Raw genomic sequence first — 16,007 nt, 5'->3', positions numbered from 1 at the left:
CCTATATATATATATATTTGGGTGGTTTTTAATGGTGGTTTGGTTTAGATAAATACTCTCCAGTAAGAGTTATGCTGTTGAAGCTTGGATTTTGGGGTTTGACAAGACGTAGGCAGCATAATTGGGGGGTAGGGGGGTTTAAGCTTAAAAAAAAGGAGGGAGGTTAGTTCATGCTGAGAAATCAGTATTATATTATAATTGTATGTCTAATAAGCATTAATTATATACCTCATATATCATTGTTTGGGGGGATTAAGAATCAATGCAGGATATGTCCAACCTTTTTTTAAATGTTGGCAATCACTCTGAAAAGTCATCTGAAAGCTTAAGAAAAAAAAAAATAATGAAGGCACGAAATCCATGAAAATGTTGGTTTACTAGAGTGAATGAAGCTAAAGCATTAATCAGATGTTGTTATAAAAATTAATGAAATATTTTATAAGAATGTACGCAGATTTTTAATGGGTAGTCTTTGATGAGACTGATTGATGGTTTCTCGCACCCATGTAACAGATATCTTCTTATTGTACTGGTCAATATTCATATGGAAAATAAATGAATGCACATTTATACATAGCGTGATCGCATTAGAGGTTTTCAGGAGATAGTTTAGGTAAGAATATTGGCTTTGGATGTCAATGGTAAGATAAAAAAATTTCTTTTTCCTGATAATTTATATTAATATATGGCAGCACCCGGAAAGTTTAAAAGAGGGGGTTGAGCCTCTGGTCGTCAGTTTACAAGACTGATGCTTTTGAGCTAAGCTATTTAAACATAAATTGAGAATTTTGTCTTCAAGTATGGCGGTGGGTGGGAAGATCATAATGAAGAGAGTAAAATATAATACAGATGCGAGTTGTCCAATTGTAATAAAAGGATCTTCAACTGGTTGTCCTCCGATTCATGTTAGGATGATAACATTACAGATTATTAATCAAAATAGTGTTTGAGTGATAGGTCGAAATGTTATTGCTCGTTGTTTAGTCGAGTGTAGTATAGGAATGAATAAAAGGATTAAAATTGAAAATAGGAGGGCTAGTACACCACCTAATTTATTAGGGATGGACCGGAGGATTGCGTAAGCGAATAGGAAGTATCACTCTGGTTTAATGTGTGGTGGCGTGACTAGTGGGTTTGCTGGAACAAAGTTTTCTGGGTCTGCTAGAAGGTTTGGGTAGAATAATGCAATTAGGGTTATAGATGAGAATATGAAGACAAAACCAATAACATCTTTTGATGAAAAGTATGGGTGGAATGTAATTTTATCTGGGTTTGAGTTTAAACCTGTTGGGTTATTTGAGCCTGTTTCATGTAAAAAAACTAAATGGATGATGCTTATACCTGCGATTAAAAATGGGAGGATAAAGTGGAAAGCAAAAAATCGGGTAAGGGTTGCATTGTCTACTGAAAACCCTCCCCAAATCCACTGGACTAAGGAGTTGCCGATGTATGGGATTGCTGAAAGTAGGTTGGTGATTACAGTTGCACCTCAAAAAGATATTTGGCCTCATGGCAGTACATAGCCTACAAATGCAGTGGCTATGACAAGGAGTAGTAGAATAACTCCGATGTTTCATGTTTCTTTATATATGTAGGATCCATAGTAAATGCCTCGTCCGATATGTATGAAAATACAAATAAAGAAAAATGAAGCTCCGTTTGCATGTAAGTTGCGTATTAGTCAGCCATAGTTTACATCTCGGCAAATATGAGCTACTGATGAGAATGCTATTGTTGTGTCTGCTGTATAGTGTATGGCTAAGAATAGGCCTGTTAGGATTTGGGTAATTAAACATACTCCGAGTAGAGAACCATAATTTCACAAGGATGAAAGGTTTGCTGGTGCAGGTAAATCAATGAATGAGTTGTTAATAATTTTTAGGATGGGGTGGGTTTTTCGGATGTTGTTGAACATTAATTTTTATAGTTGAATTACAACGGTGGTTTTTCATATCATTAGTTTTGGTTAAAGTCCAAATGAGAATTATGGCATATATTATTTTTTTAGGGTTGTTTGGGCTTGTATTTGGTATGATTGGTGTTGCATCAAATCCGTCTCCATATTATGCTGCTTTTGGTTTAGTATTAGGGGCTGCTAGTGGGTGTTTGATTCTTTCTGGTTTTGGTATTACTTTTTTATCATTAATTTTATTTTTAATTTATCTAGGTGGGATGATAGTTGTTTTTGCATATTCAGCTGCCATAGCAGCTGAACCTTACCCCGAGGCATGGGGAAATATATCTGTTGTTTTTTATGTGTTGTTTTATTGTGTGGTTTTGGGCATGGGACTTGGGCTTGTGGATAGTATTGATGTACTGTCTATCGTGGGTGAATTTTCTGTGGTTCGGTCAGATTGGGGTGGTGTTTCAGTTTTATATTATTCTGGTGGGTGGTTGTTGTTGATTTTAGGATGAGTTTTGTTGATTACTTTATTTGTTGTATTGGAGGTTACTCGTGCTGTAAAGTATGGGTCGATGTGTCTTTAAATAACTGTAGTTAAAATCAAAGTAAATAAAAAGATTGTTAAATAGGTTTTTATTATACCTCGTTGTATGTCTGTGAATGTTTTAATTGCTGGCAGCTGTTGGGTTGATAGGCCTTTTGGTCCAGTTTTTTCTAGCCAAGTTAGGTCTAGAGTGCTTGTTGCGATTGTTTGACCAAATTTTAATGATAGTTGTGGTATTCCTCGGTGGGTTGTGGTTGGAAAGAATCCAAGAAGAAGTGAGAATTTATGAGCCGGGTTACTTTTTTTGTTGAATAAGTTTATTAAGTCAAATGCTAATGTAACACCAGCTACGGTGACTAGAATAGCGGTTAGTTTGAGGGTTATTGGTATTGTTATTGTTTGTGTTTTGGTTTGAATTATGTTTATTGTGATTAGGAAGCCTGCTACAATGCTGCCTCAGGCCAATCGTTTGATTGGATTTAGTAGTGAGGTATAATTTTCATTGATTGGTTGGATTGTTAGAGATTGTGGCTGACCGGTTATTGAAAAGTTAATTAGTCGTAGACTGTAGATTGATGTAAATATTGTTGCAATAATGGTGATAGTTATGGCTCATGCGTTTATGTAAGATGTATTTATAGCTTCAATAATAGCGTCTTTTGAGAAGAATCCTGTTAGGAAAGGCATTCCGGTTAATGCTATACTTCCGATTGTAATGCAGGTCGTTGTGGTTGGCAGTGTTTTTTGTAATGCTCCTATTTTTCGAATATCTTGTTCATTATTTAGGCTGTGGATGATTGAGCCGGAGCATATAAACAATATTGCTTTAAAAAAGGCATGTGTGCAAATGTGTAGGAAGGCTAATTGCGGCTGGTTTAATCCGATTGTGACCATTATTAAACCCAGCTGACTAGATGTAGAAAATGCTACGATTTTTTTAATATCGTTTTGTGTAATAGCGAATAAGGCGGCGGAAAGTGTTGTAATTGCCCCCAGACACATGCAAGAAGTTAAGGCAGTTTGGTTAGATTCAATTAGTTGGTGAAATCGAATTAGTAGGAAAATACCTGCGACTACTATTGTGCTCGAGTGTAATAGGGCGGAAACTGGTGTTGGACCTTCTATTGCTGCTGGTAGCCATGGGTGTAAACCAAATTGTGCTGATTTTCCGGTGGCTGCGATAATTAAACCGATTAAAGGTAGTGTTGAGTTTGTGTTGGTTAAAAAAATTTGTTGTATTTCTCATGAGTTGGTTTTTATTGCAAATCAGGCTATTGCTAATACTAACCCAACATCCCCTACGCGGTTATAAATTACTGCTTGTAATGCTGATGAGTTGGCGTCTATTCGTGCGTGTCATCATCCGATTAGTAAAAAAGACATAATACCCACTCCCTCTCATCCAATGAATAATTGAAATAAATTGTTGGCGGACACTAGTGTGATTATTGCAATTAGAAATAATAATAAATATTTAAAAAATTTATTAACTCAGGGGTCTTTATTTATGTATCATATTGCAAATTCTATAATAGACCAGGTTACATAAAGTGCTACTGGGATGAAGAATGTTGAATATTGGTCAAATTTTAATGAAATATTGATGTCAAATGTATTGGTGCTGATTCAATGTCAGTTGAATATAATTGTTTCTACTCCGCTGTTTAGGAAAATAATTAACGGGATGGTGCTAATTAAAAATGCTGTTTTTACTATGAGTGTTGTATTTAAGGGTGTTAGTTTTAGTTTTGTTTGTAAGATTAAAGGGAGAACTAAGGTGACAATAGAAAGCAGTATGGTTGAATTGAATGTTATTAAGTTCATAGTTTTTACACGGATTTGCACCGAGAATGTTGGGGTCTAAGACCAAAGGATTAGCTTTTTTCCTTTAGAAACATAAAGAGAATTGTGGAGTTTAACCTCAATTATAGGTAATTAGCAGTTCCTATTTGTTCGTCTTCTCTTGGTGAGTAAGGGAGTATTATTCTCTATTTTTAGAATCACAATCTAATGTTTTTTTAAACTATGCTCACAGGAGTGTAGGCCTCAAATTAAACTTGGGTTTAATATTAAAAGTACTATTGGTATTAAATGTATTGTTATTAGTAGATGTTCTCGTGTATATGATGGTGGTAATTGGTTTATGTGTTTTGTGGTGGGACCACGCTGTGTTGTTAAAAATATGTGCAGAGAGTAGATGGCTGTAATAATAATGCCTGAGCCTGTTAAAATAATAGTTGTGGTGGATCAGTTTAGTAGTGCGGAGATAATTACAAGTTCACCCATCAGGTTGATTGATGGTGGGATGGCTATATTTGTTAGGTTAGCTAGCAATCATCATATTGTCATTAATGGTAAGATTATCTGTAGGCCTCGTGCTAATAGTATGGTTCGGTTATGTGTTCGTTCGTAGTTAGTATTAGCTAAGCAGAATAGTATAGATGATGTTAATCCGTGAGCGATTATTATGGTCGTTGCCCCAGACATGGCTCACGGTGTTTGAATTATGGCAGCTATAATTACTAGGGCTATGTGGCTTACTGATGAATAGGCAATTAATGATTTGAGATCTGTTTGTCGAAGACAGATGGAGCTTGTTATAATGATCCCTCATAAGCTAAGAACAATAAATGGGAAGATTATTTCTTTAGTAAATGGGGTTAATAGAATTGATACTCGTATAATGCCATATCCGCCCAGTTTTAATAATACTGCTGCTAGGATTATTGATCCAGCAATTGGGGCTTCTACATGGGCTTTAGGTAGTCACAGGTGTACCCCATATAGTGGTATTTTAACTATAAAGGCGATTAGACACGCAGCTCATCATATGTGGTTGGTGTTTGTTGGTATTGTTTTTATTAAAAACTGTATATTTATTATTGATAAAGATCCAATATTGTTTTGTATAATTAAAAGTGCAATTAATAGTGGTAGTGAGCCTATTAATGTGTAAAATAGGAAATAAGTTCCAGCATTTAACCGGTCGACTTGGTTTCCTCAACGGGTGATGATGATGAGTGTTGGAATTAATGTGGTTTCGAATATAATATAAAATTGAATTAACTCTGTTGAGGAAAAAGCTAAAATTAATGATAGCTGTAGAACAATAAATATTGAGATGTATGTTCGTTGTCGGTTTATTGGGTTATTAGATATATGGTTTTGGCTAGCAATAATTATAAGAGGGGTTAATCAACAGGTAAGGACTATTAGTGGTGTAGATAGTTGATCTGTTGCTGTTATTTTATTGCTAAATTCTATTGTTATTGATGGGGAAAAAAATCATGATAAACTGAATAATGAGATTAATAAACTGTGTATTATAGTTGTAAACCATAATCATTTTGCAGGTGTTAATCAGGCCGTTGGGATGAGCATGGAGGTTGAAATTAGGATTTTTAGCACTGTAGGAGGTTTAGATTTTTAATTAGGTCTGAGCCGTGTGTTCGATTGGTAGCGACTAAGATGGCTAATCCTGTGCTAGCTTCACACGCAGATAGTGTAATTAGGGCTATCGGGTTAATTGATAAGGATATAGAGTCTATTTGGGAGCATCATAAGGCTAAACCAATGAAGATGGCAAGTATTATGCCTTCTAAACAAATTAATGCTGATATTAGATGGGTTCGGTGAAGTGTTAACCCTGCTATAGCTATTATAAATGTTGAATAAATGGTTAGGTTTGTTAATGTCATGAAGAGGTTGTGTTATTAAACACAGTTTATTGAGTCGAAATCAATAGTCTTGTTTTTAGATTAACCTCTTATTCAGTTCATTCTAATCCGCCTTGATATCATTCGTATGCCAAACCTAGGGTAAGTAGTGTGATGATGGTAGTGGCTAGAAGTAAAGGTGTAGTAGTTGATGTTAGTTGGTTTGCTCATGGTGTGGGTAGTAGAAGGGCAATTTCTAGGTCGAATAATAAAAATATAATAGCGATTAAGAAAAATCGTACTGAAAATGGTAGTCGTGCAGAGCCAAGTGGGTCAAATCCACATTCGTATGGCGAAAGTTTTTCTGTATCAGGTGTTATAAGTGGGAGTCAAAAACTAACAAGTAGGAGAATTATTGTGATAATAAGGGCAGTGGTTAAAGCTAAGATAGTCATTACCTCCTCCAGTTTTTTAATCTGGGTTTAATAATTGGAAATCATTAGTATTGGTTATACTAAGGGGGTAAGATCCTCATCAGTAAATTGATACGTATAAGAACAATCATACTACATCAACGAAGTGTCAATATCAAGCAGCGGCTTCAAATCCAAAATGGTGGTTTGATGTAAAGTGGTATTTAATCTGTCGTATTAGGCATGTGATTAGAAATGTGGAGCCAATAATTACATGTAGGCCATGAAACCCTGTGGCTACAAAAAATGTTGAGCCGTAGACGCCATCTGAAATTGAAAATGGAGCTTCATAATACTCTATGGCTTGTAGTAGTGTAAAATAAAGCCCTAAAATGATTGTTAGTGTTAGTGCGTGGATAGCTTCTTTACGACTTCCTGATATGATGCTATGGTGGGCTCATGTTACAGTTACACCTGAAGCGAGTAGGACTGCTGTATTTAGGAGTGGGACTTCAAATGGGTCTAGTGGTATAATGCCGGTTGGTGGTCAGCATTCTCCTAATTCGATGGTTGGGGCAAGGCTGGCTCGGTAAAATGCTCAGAAAAACCCTAAAAAAAAGAAAACTTCTGATGTGATAAATAAAATTATTCCATAACGAAGGCCTTTTTGTACAGTTGCGGTGTGGTGTCCTTGGAATGTAGCCTCTCGAATAATATCTCGTCATCATTGGAGTATGGTTATTAATAAAACTAAAAGTCCAATTAATATTAATGTGTTTGAGGAAAAATGAAATCATATGGCCAGGCCTGATGTTATTAGCAGCGCAGCCACTGCTCCTGTAAGAGGTCATGGACTTGGGTCAACTATGTGATAGGTGTGGGTTTGGTGTGCCATTAGGTATTTTCTTGTAGATATAAAGATAATAGTAATACGAAAACGTATGCTTGAATTATAGCTACAGCTACTTCTAGTAATGTTAATAATATAAGGACAATGAAAGTTAGGGCAGCTACAGTCGGTATTAAAGATAATAATACGAAGACAGCAGTTGCAATTAGTTGAATTAATAGGTGGCCTGCTGTTAAGTTAGCGGTTAATCGGACCCCTAGGGCCATTGGGCGAATAAAAAGGCTAATGGTTTCAATTATAATTAAAGGTGGGATTAATATTGTTGGTGTTCCTTCTGGTAGAAGGTGGGCTAGTGAAATTGTTGGTTGGTTACGCATTCCAATAATAACAGTTGATAGTCACATTGGGACGGCTAAAGCTATGTTTATTGATAGTTGGGTAGTGGGGGTGAAGGTGTATGGTAATAAGCCGAATAAGTTTATTAATATTAGAAATACTATTAATGATGTTAATATTAATGCTCATTTTTGGCCTACATGGCTGATTGGTGATAGTAGTTGTTTTGTAAAATTAATTATGAATCAGGTTTGTAAGGTTGAGTATCGGTTGTTTAATCATCGTTTAGGTGGGGTTTTGATAAGACTTGTTGGTAAGACTACAGCTAAAATGATTAAAGGGATTCCTAGTAGTGTGGGGCTCATGAATTGGTCGAAAAAACTTATTATCATGGTCAACTTCATGAGTTGTGTTGTTCTTGTTTAGATTTTGGTGTTATAGTGCTGGTTGATTTATATGTAGAAGTTTTTTGTATTATAATAATTAAAATAGTTATTCATACTAAAAGTATAATTAAGAATCATGGGTTTGGGTTTAGTTGTGGCATGCACTGGGGGTGGGAGGTGTTTCCACCTATACTAGCTTAAAAGGCTAGTGCTTTCCTTGAATTAGCTACTCAGTGATGTATTTAATATTAATGTAGATCAATTTTCAAACCCGTTAATTGGTGTAGCTTCTAAAACAATTGGCATAAAGCTGTGGTTTGCGCCACAGATTTCTGAGCATTGTCCATAGTATACGCCAGGTCGAGTGGCGATAAATGTGGTTTGATTTAGTCGGCCAGGGATTGCATCATTTTTTACACCTAGTGATGGGAGTGCCCATGAGTGTAGTACATCTTCAGCGGTAATTAGCATTCGGATTGGGGATTCCATGGGGATTACCATTCGGTTATCTACTTCAAGTAGTCGGAATTGTCCAGGTTCCAATGCATCTGTTGGTATTATGTATGAGTCAAATATTAAGGCGTCATAATCTGAAAATTCATAGGATCAATATCATTGGTGTCCTACTGTTTTGATGGTTACATGCGGATCGCTAATTTCATCTATTAAATAAAGGATTCGTAATGATGGTAAAGCAATAACAATCATGATGATGGCTGGAAGGATGGTTCAGATTATTTCAACTTCTTGGGCGTCTATTGAATTTGTGCAGGTGAGTTTTGTAGTTATTATAATAGAAATTGTGTATAATACTAAAGTGCTAATTAAAAATACGACTATTAGAGTGTGGTCATGAAAGTGTAATAATTCTTCTATGATTGGTGATGCAGCGTCTTGAAAACCAAGTTGTGATGGGTGAGCCATGTGAAGATGTACAGTGGTTATTCTGTTATTCTGCTTTGACAAAGTAGTGTAATATTTTTACTAACATCTTATCAAGAAGGTGGTAGAGCGGTTATACAATTGGCTTGAAACTAATTAATGTGGGTTCGATTCCTACCCTTTTTGTTGAATTTGGACGAAGGCAGGTTCTTCATATGTGTGGTAAGGTGGTGGGCATCCGTGAAGCCATTCAATATTTGTTGGTGTTAGTTCTGTTAATTGTACTTCACGTTTTGCTGAGAAGGCTTCTCAAATAATGAACATCATTATAATAACTGCAATTAATGAAATGAGTGAGCCGACAGATGAAATAACATTTCAAATGGTGTATGCATCTGGGTAATCTGAATATCGTCGTGGTATGCCAGCTAAACCCAAGAAATGTTGTGGGAAAAATGTTATGTTAACCCCTGCAAATATTACTCCAAAGTGGATTTTTGTTCATGTTTCATGTAATGTGAATCCTGAAAATAGTGGGAATCAATGAATAAAGCCTCCTATAATAGCAAATACTGCACCTATTGATAAAACATAATGGAAATGGGCGACTACATAGTACGTGTCATGTAGTACAATATCTAATGATGAGTTGGCTAATACAATGCCAGTTAAACCACCAACTGTAAAGAGGAAGATGAATCCTAGGGCTCATAGTATGGCTGCGTCTCATTTAATTGCTCCGCCGTGAAGTGTGGCTAATCAACTGAAAACTTTTACCCCTGTTGGGATTGCAATAATTATTGTAGCAGAGGTAAAATATGCTCGTGTGTCTACGTTTATTCCAACTGTAAACATATGATGGGCTCACACAATAAAACCTAACAGTCCGATTGATATTATTGCTCAGACTATTCCTATGTAGCCAAATGGTTCTTTTTTCCCTGAGTAGTATGTTACGATGTGTGAAATTATCCCAAAGCCAGGTAAAATTAAAATGTAGACTTCTGGGTGCCCGAAGAATCAAAATAAATGTTGGTATAGTACTGGGTCTCCTCCTCCGGACGGGTCAAAAAATGTAGTGTTTAGGTTTCGGTCCGTTAGTAATATCGTAATACCAGCTGCTAATACTGGTAAAGATAGGAGTAGTAGTACTGCAGTAACTAATACCGATCAAACAAATAATGGGGTTTGGTATTGTGAGGCTGCGGGTGGTTTTATATTGATAATTGTTGTAATGAAGTTGATGGCACCAAGGATTGATGATACCCCAGCTAAATGCAATGAGAAAATAGTCAGGTCTACTGAAGCTCCTGCATGTGCTAGGTTGCCTGCTAGTGGTGGGTACACTGTTCAGCCGGTTCCTGCTCCAGCCTCAACTCCTGACGAGGCTAGTAACAGTAGGAATGATGGTGGTAGAAGTCAGAAGCTTATGTTGTTTATTCGTGGAAAGGCTATATCGGGGGCACCAATTATTAGTGGGACTAATCAGTTCCCAAACCCGCCAATTATAATGGGTATTACTATAAAGAAAATCATAACAAAGGCATGAGCAGTGACGATAACATTATAAATTTGATCATCCCCTAGTATGGTGCCTGGTTGACTAAGTTCTGCTCGGATTAAAAGGCTTAAAGCGGTACCGACTATGCCGGCTCAAGCACCGAAGATTAAATATAGGGTGCCAATGTCTTTATGGTTGGTTGAGAAGAATCAACGAATAAATGTCACAGGTAATATGGCTGAGAATAGGCGGCGGATTGTAATCCCGACCACAAAGGTTTAATTCCTTTTTTTACCAGCTCTGTAGTATAATTACGCAGGAGTGCAAATCCTGAAATGCAATATAACGTTTGTCGGAGCTTTAACACTATTAATGGTGGATTGTAGCTCAATTAGAGCATTTAGTTGTTAACTAAAAGGTTGTGGGGTAAGAACCTACTTGTCCAGAAGGCTTTAGCTTAAATTAAAAGCATCTGTATTGCACTCAGAAGATGTTGGGTATAACTCTGCAAGTCTTATCTGGGGTTAGAAGAGTTTAACTTCTATTTAGGGCTTTGAAGGCTCTTGGTTTAGGTTATCCTAAACTCCATAGTATAGTGGTGTTATGCATGGTGAAATTGGTAGTATTATGATTGATATTGTGGTTGTTGCTGTCAATAGAATTGTTATTTTTTTTGATTTATGTCGTCATGTTGTAGTTGAGTTTGTTTGATTTGGGGATTGTGTTATTGATAAAGCATATGCTATGCGTAGATAAAAGAATAAGCTTAATAGGGCTGAGATAGCTATTATAGTAGCGATAGTTGAAATATGTTGTTTTGTTAATTCATTTAAAATTATTCATTTTGGTATAAATCCTGTTGTTGGTGGTAATCCGCCTAGAGAAAGTAGGATTAGTATGGAGATGGATGTTATGATTGGTGTTTTTGGTCATGTCGTAGTTAGGGAGTTGATCTTTGTTGTGTTTAGTAAAATTATCATTATGAATATTGCTGATGTTATGATTAAATATAATAAGAAGTTTAATGTGGCTAAGGCTGGTGAGAAGGGTAGAATTGCTATTATTCATCCGAGGTGGGCGATGGATGAGTATGCTATGATTTTTCGAAGTTGTGTCTGGTTTAATCCTGATCATCCTCCAACTAAAATAGATAAAAATCCTAGTGTGATGAGTAGGTTAACATTTAATGTGTTAAAAATAATGAGTATTAATGTTATTGGGGCAATTTTTTGTCATGTTGATAAGATTAATCCTGTTATTAAGTTTAATCCTTGTATTACTTCTGGCAGTCAGAAGTGTATTGGGGCCAATCCTAATTTTATTGCAATTGCGATTGTTATTATGTTTGATGGTAGTGTTGATAGCTCTTTTAATTCTCATTGTCCAGTTGATCATGCATTAATTATTGTTGAAAACAGGATTAATGTTGATGCTGCAGCTTGAGTGAGGAAGTATTTTGTAGTGGCCTCTGTTGCTCGTGGGTGGTGTTGTTTAATTATTAATGGTATTATAGCTAATGTGTTAATTTCTAGTCCTATTCAAGCAAGTAGTCAGTGTGAACTTGTTAGTGTGATTGTTGTGCCGATTGCTAAGCTCGATATAATAATAGATAAAGCATAGGGGTTCATTAATAAAGGAAGGGGTTTAACCAACATTTTTGGGGTATGGGCCCAAAAGCTTGTATAATTAGCTGACTTTACTAGAAGATTGTGTAGTGGAAGCACGGAGGATTTTGATTTCTCATGTACGGGTTCGAGTCCTGTTTTTCTAAGGATATAAAGAGGTTTGAACTCTTATTTATTACTCTATCAAAGTAACCCTTAGCTTTCGGGCATATATCCTATGTCTGTGGTGGAAGGCCTGCTATTGAAACTGGAAATGAAATATAGATTAATGTTGTGGCTAGCACTAAAGGTAGGAAATTTTTTCAGACTAAGTGTATTAGTTGATCATATCGGAATCGTGGGTATGATGCTCGGACTCATAAAAATAACGATGATAGGACTATGGCTTTCATTATAATATTTATTGTAGTTAGCTGTATGGCTGTTTGGTTAATTGTTGGAGCTAAAAATAAAATGGTTGATAGTGTATTTATTAGTAGAATATTAGAATATTCTGCTAGAAAAAATAGGGCGAATGGGCCTCCTGCATATTCTACATTAAAGCCAGATACTAATTCTGATTCTCCTTCTGTTAAATCAAATGGTGCTCGGTTAGTTTCGGCTAGAGTGGAAATATATCATATTGTTGCTATTGGTCAGGCTGGGAGGAGTAGTCATATTAATTCTTGTGTGTATATAAAGTTTAAAGGGGTGAAGGTGCCTGATAGTAAGATTGTACACAGGAGAATTAGGCCTAGTGTAACTTCATATGAAATGGTTTGTGCTACTGCTCGTAGTGCGCCAATTAGAGCATATTTTGAGTTTGATGATCAGCCTGATCCTAGGATTGAGTAGACTATAAGGCTTGAAATTGCTAATAAAAATAAGATCCCTAAGTTTATATCTAGGATTGGGGTCGGTATTGGTATTGGTGTTCATAAGATTATTGATAGTGTTAGGGCCAGGATTGGAGTTATTAGGAATATAATCTGTGATGATGATGATGGTCGTAATGGTTCTTTAATAAATAATTTAATACCATCTGCAACTGGTTGTAGTAGTCCTGTTGGTCCTACGATGTTTGGACCTTTTCGTAGTTGTATATAGCCTAGAATTTTTCGTTCTAATAAAGTTAAAAATGCCACTGCAAGCAGGATGGGGATAATTAGTGTTAACGGGTTGAGTGCATTAATAATATTCATAGCTGGAGAGAGGATTTGAACCTCTGGTTGAAAGATCTTAGGACTTTTGCATTTACCAAGCTCTGCCACTCAAGCAGTCCCTAATCTAGGGTTAAAATAAGTGTTGTAGTGTTTAGTTGTTTTCACATATTGATTTGAGGACTTGATAAATATCATAGGTCCATTTCTCTCGGTCCTTTCGTACTGGAGAGATTAGTTTAATAGATAGAAACTGACCTGGATTGCTCCGGTCTGAACTCAGATCACGTAGGATTTTAATTGTTGAACAAACAAACCTTTGACAGCGGTTGCACTGTCTGGGTATCCTGATCCAACATCGAGGTCGTAAGCCTTCTCGTTGATATGGACTCTTGGGGAAGATTGCGCTGTTATCCCTAGGGTAGCTTGGTTCGTTGATCAATTGTATTGGATCGTGAAACATAATAATGAGACTTTGTTGTGTTAAACTTGGTTTATGTTCTTGGAGGATGCTTATTCTCCGCGGTTGCCCCAACCAAAAACAATACAGCCAGGGTTAATAAGTTTAAATTAAATTGGGCGATGTGTTTAAAGTTCCATAGGGTCTTCTCGTCTTATTATTTTATTCAGGCCTTTGGACCTGGTGGTCAATTTCATTGACTAGATAAAAGAGACAGTTAAGTTCTCGTCTTGCCGTTCATACTAGTCTTTATTTAAAAGACAAGTGATTGTGCTACCTTTGCACAGTCAGAATACTGCGGCCATTAAAGGGTTGATCTCATTGGGCAGGCAGTGCCTCTAATATATGTTTTGCTAGAGGTGATGTTTTTGGTAAACAGGCGGAGCTTGTGTTTGCTGAATTCCTTTTTTATCTTTTTGTCTTTCCTTGTTGCACTCCTGTGTTGGGTTAACGATAGTTAAGATAGAGTAAGCTAGTTAACTGTGTTTGTATATTTTTTCGTCGGTAGGTTCCAGGGATTTGTTCGATCTGGTTTACACTAGTGCTAAGAGAAAATCGTATTTTCTTATTACTAATTCTAGTATATGCTTGGCTATATCGGTATAGTGTGGCCCATTTGGTTTTTAGGGTTTTGAGGTGTGTATTGATATTTGTTGATTTTGTAATTGTTTAAGCTATGACGCTGTCTTGTGTTGATGGCTGCTTTTAGGCCTACTTGGTGAATTAATCTTTGTGTATTGTAATCATTACCCATTGTTGTAGGTTGTATTCTTTTTCAATGGGGCTGTTCCTCCATTGAATTACTCCTAAGTTTTTGTTATTATTGTAGTGGAATTAATATAAGACTTAGGGCTGGGCTAAAACTCGTTTATTGGGCAACCAGCTATCACTAAATTCGTTAGGTGTGTCGCCGCTATTTAAAAGTCTTTCCACTCTTTTGCCACAGAGACGGATTAGTGCTATGTAATCTGCTTTTAGATAGCTCATTTAGTTTCGGGTTGTTTGACTAAAAGTCTATTTGCCATTAACTGACTGGCTAGACCATAATGCAAAAGGTACTGGTGTTAATCCATGCTTTTTTGTACTTTTATGGTTTGTTTTATTTCTTTTTCAATATTCCCTTGCGGTACTGTATCTATCGCTTCAAAGATTTTTTCTATCTCCTATACTAAAATGAAAAATGTTTTAGTTATTAATGTTTGTGGGTTTGTTTTTGTTAGCTAGTATTATAGTTCAAAATGTCTTGATTTTAACAAGCATGTTTTCAGTGTAAATGAAATGTTTTAGTTAAACTATATTTTGGTAAATCCAAGAGCACTTTCCAGTGCGCTTACCATGTTACGACTTTCCTCGTCTAATATAATGTTTATTGTTTATTTATGGGTTATTGCTGTTATGACGAGGGTGACGGGCGGTGTGTGCGCGCCCCATGGCCAATTTAAGAGTGGCATTATTGTCCAATCTTACTGCCAAATCCGACTTCAAATATGATTTTCATAATATAATTCGTATTCTTTTAGAAAATGTAGCCCGTTTCTTCCCGCCCCGTATGCTACACCTTGACCTGTCGTGCTTGGGTGTGTCATTCTTGCTGACTTTAATGCTCTCACGAGGTTAGCTGGCGACGGTGGTATATAGGCTGAAAAACAAGAGGTGGTGAGGTTTAGCGTGGATTATCGATTATAGAATAGGCTCCTCTGGGTGGGTTTAGGGCACCGCCAAGTCCTTTGAGTTTTAAGCTGTTGCTCGTAATTCTCTGGCGAAAGAAAAAAGTAAGTGTTCAAGTTTTGTGGCTGAGCATAGTGGGGTATCTAATCCCAGTTTGTGTTTCAGCGGTGGTGAGGTCAGGGTTATATTGAAATTAAGACCATTTTCATTGTTGAGTGTGCTGGTTTACTACGCGTATGACGGTTTAGTATATTTTTAATCTTAATATTGTAAATTTATCTTAGTCACGCTTTACGCCGTGTAATATCAACTTGGGTTTCTTGTATAACCGCGGCGGCTGGCACAAAATAGACCAACCCTAATAAATTATGGCTGAGTCAAGCTGTGCTTATGCCTCAATGTTTATCACTGCTGTTTGCCCTTGGGGGAGTGGTAGGACTAGATGTTTTTGGCTGAAGTGCTGTGCCTGATATCTGCTCCTTGCATTAAAATGCATGGGGGTTCTCACTGGTTTGAAGAGGCTTGCATGTGTAAGTCTAATTATAGTTGATAGTAAAGCTAGGACCAAACTTTTATGTTCACGGGGTGTTTTAACACCCAAAACGGCATTTTCAGTGCTGTAATTTTTGTTAAATTACATAAAC

General features: G+C 36.5%; 13 protein-coding genes and 22 non-coding genes across 35 annotated transcripts, besides 3 other annotated features; 9 read left to right on the top strand and 26 right to left on the bottom strand. All coding sequences in view use genetic code 2, as the record gives it.

The window, feature by feature from the left end:
• Positions 1–598: a D loop (control region).
• Positions 599–669, top strand: trnP(tgg). The gene has a single exon. It is a non-coding gene; the product is annotated as a tRNA-Pro (tRNA).
• Positions 670–701: 32 nt separating this feature from the next.
• Positions 702–774, bottom strand: trnT(tgt). Its single transcript has one exon. It is a non-coding gene; the product is annotated as a tRNA-Thr (tRNA).
• On the bottom strand, positions 775–1,915 carry CYTB (cytochrome b). The gene has a single exon. A coding segment is annotated over exon 1 (1,141 nt).
• Positions 1,916–1,917: 2 nt separating this feature from the next.
• trnE(ttc) lies at positions 1,918–1,986 on the top strand. The gene has a single exon. It is a non-coding gene; the product is annotated as a tRNA-Glu (tRNA).
• ND6 (NADH dehydrogenase subunit 6) lies at positions 1,987–2,487 on the top strand. Its single transcript has one exon. The coding sequence runs from the start codon at positions 1,987–1,989 to the stop codon at positions 2,485–2,487; it is 501 nt and encodes a 166-aa protein (YP_009003585.1).
• ND5 (NADH dehydrogenase subunit 5) lies at positions 2,484–4,271 on the bottom strand. The gene has a single exon. It carries the CDS (start codon positions 4,269–4,271, stop codon positions 2,484–2,486), a length of 1,788 nt encoding a protein of 595 aa, YP_009003584.1.
• trnL1(tag) lies at positions 4,272–4,343 on the bottom strand. Its single transcript has one exon. It is a non-coding gene; the product is annotated as a tRNA-Leu (tRNA).
• Positions 4,344–4,345: 2 nt separating this feature from the next.
• Positions 4,346–4,412, bottom strand: trnS1(gct). The gene has a single exon. It is a non-coding gene; the product is annotated as a tRNA-Ser (tRNA).
• trnH(gtg) lies at positions 4,413–4,480 on the bottom strand. Its single transcript has one exon. It is a non-coding gene; the product is annotated as a tRNA-His (tRNA).
• On the bottom strand, positions 4,481–5,855 carry ND4 (NADH dehydrogenase subunit 4). Its single transcript has one exon. A coding segment is annotated over exon 1 (1,375 nt).
• ND4L (NADH dehydrogenase subunit 4L) lies at positions 5,849–6,145 on the bottom strand. Its single transcript has one exon. The coding sequence runs from the start codon at positions 6,143–6,145 to the stop codon at positions 5,849–5,851; it is 297 nt and encodes a 98-aa protein (YP_009003582.1).
• On the bottom strand, positions 6,146–6,215 carry trnR(tcg). The gene has a single exon. It is a non-coding gene; the product is annotated as a tRNA-Arg (tRNA).
• Positions 6,216–6,558, bottom strand: ND3 (NADH dehydrogenase subunit 3). The gene has a single exon. A coding segment is annotated over exon 1 (343 nt).
• Positions 6,559–6,627, bottom strand: trnG(tcc). The gene has a single exon. It is a non-coding gene; the product is annotated as a tRNA-Gly (tRNA).
• COX3 (cytochrome c oxidase subunit III) lies at positions 6,628–7,411 on the bottom strand. Its single transcript has one exon. A coding segment is annotated over exon 1 (784 nt).
• On the bottom strand, positions 7,411–8,094 carry ATP6 (ATP synthase F0 subunit 6). The gene has a single exon. The coding sequence runs from the start codon at positions 8,092–8,094 to the stop codon at positions 7,411–7,413; it is 684 nt and encodes a 227-aa protein (YP_009003579.1).
• Positions 8,088–8,249, bottom strand: ATP8 (ATP synthase F0 subunit 8). Its single transcript has one exon. It carries the CDS (start codon positions 8,247–8,249, stop codon positions 8,088–8,090), a length of 162 nt encoding a protein of 53 aa, YP_009003578.1.
• trnK(ttt) lies at positions 8,250–8,324 on the bottom strand. Its single transcript has one exon. It is a non-coding gene; the product is annotated as a tRNA-Lys (tRNA).
• Positions 8,325–9,012, bottom strand: COX2 (cytochrome c oxidase subunit II). The gene has a single exon. A coding segment is annotated over exon 1 (688 nt).
• Positions 9,013–9,014: 2 nt separating this feature from the next.
• On the bottom strand, positions 9,015–9,082 carry trnD(gtc). Its single transcript has one exon. It is a non-coding gene; the product is annotated as a tRNA-Asp (tRNA).
• Positions 9,083–9,085: 3 nt separating this feature from the next.
• On the top strand, positions 9,086–9,156 carry trnS2(tga). The gene has a single exon. It is a non-coding gene; the product is annotated as a tRNA-Ser (tRNA).
• On the bottom strand, positions 9,145–10,698 carry COX1 (cytochrome c oxidase subunit I). The gene has a single exon. It carries the CDS (start codon positions 10,696–10,698, stop codon positions 9,145–9,147), a length of 1,554 nt encoding a protein of 517 aa, YP_009003576.1.
• A 1-nt stretch (position 10,699) lies between these two features.
• Positions 10,700–10,767, top strand: trnY(gta). The gene has a single exon. It is a non-coding gene; the product is annotated as a tRNA-Tyr (tRNA).
• On the top strand, positions 10,768–10,832 carry trnC(gca). Its single transcript has one exon. It is a non-coding gene; the product is annotated as a tRNA-Cys (tRNA).
• A 15-nt stretch (positions 10,833–10,847) lies between these two features.
• trnN(gtt) lies at positions 10,848–10,917 on the top strand. Its single transcript has one exon. It is a non-coding gene; the product is annotated as a tRNA-Asn (tRNA).
• On the top strand, positions 10,918–10,988 carry trnA(tgc). Its single transcript has one exon. It is a non-coding gene; the product is annotated as a tRNA-Ala (tRNA).
• Position 10,989: 1 nt separating this feature from the next.
• On the bottom strand, positions 10,990–11,059 carry trnW(tca). Its single transcript has one exon. It is a non-coding gene; the product is annotated as a tRNA-Trp (tRNA).
• ND2 (NADH dehydrogenase subunit 2) lies at positions 11,060–12,099 on the bottom strand. The gene has a single exon. A coding segment is annotated over exon 1 (1,040 nt).
• Positions 12,100–12,172, bottom strand: trnM(cat). Its single transcript has one exon. It is a non-coding gene; the product is annotated as a tRNA-Met (tRNA).
• trnQ(ttg) lies at positions 12,172–12,242 on the top strand. The gene has a single exon. It is a non-coding gene; the product is annotated as a tRNA-Gln (tRNA).
• On the bottom strand, positions 12,242–12,312 carry trnI(gat). Its single transcript has one exon. It is a non-coding gene; the product is annotated as a tRNA-Ile (tRNA).
• ND1 (NADH dehydrogenase subunit 1) lies at positions 12,313–13,277 on the bottom strand. The gene has a single exon. A coding segment is annotated over exon 1 (965 nt).
• On the bottom strand, positions 13,278–13,352 carry trnL2(taa). Its single transcript has one exon. It is a non-coding gene; the product is annotated as a tRNA-Leu (tRNA).
• Positions 13,353–14,928, bottom strand: an rRNA (l-rRNA).
• Positions 14,929–14,997, bottom strand: trnV(tac). Its single transcript has one exon. It is a non-coding gene; the product is annotated as a tRNA-Val (tRNA).
• Positions 14,998–15,938, bottom strand: an rRNA (s-rRNA).
• On the bottom strand, positions 15,939–16,007 carry trnF(gaa). The gene has a single exon. It is a non-coding gene; the product is annotated as a tRNA-Phe (tRNA).

The sequence above is a fragment of the mitochondrial genome of Microcaecilia unicolor (assembly GCF_901765095.1).
Source record: "Microcaecilia unicolor mitochondrion, complete genome".
Classification (NCBI taxonomy): Eukaryota; Metazoa; Chordata; class Amphibia; order Gymnophiona; family Siphonopidae; genus Microcaecilia; species Microcaecilia unicolor.
Note: the sequence above shows the minus strand (reverse complement) of the source record. Positions and strands in the feature narration are given on the sequence as shown.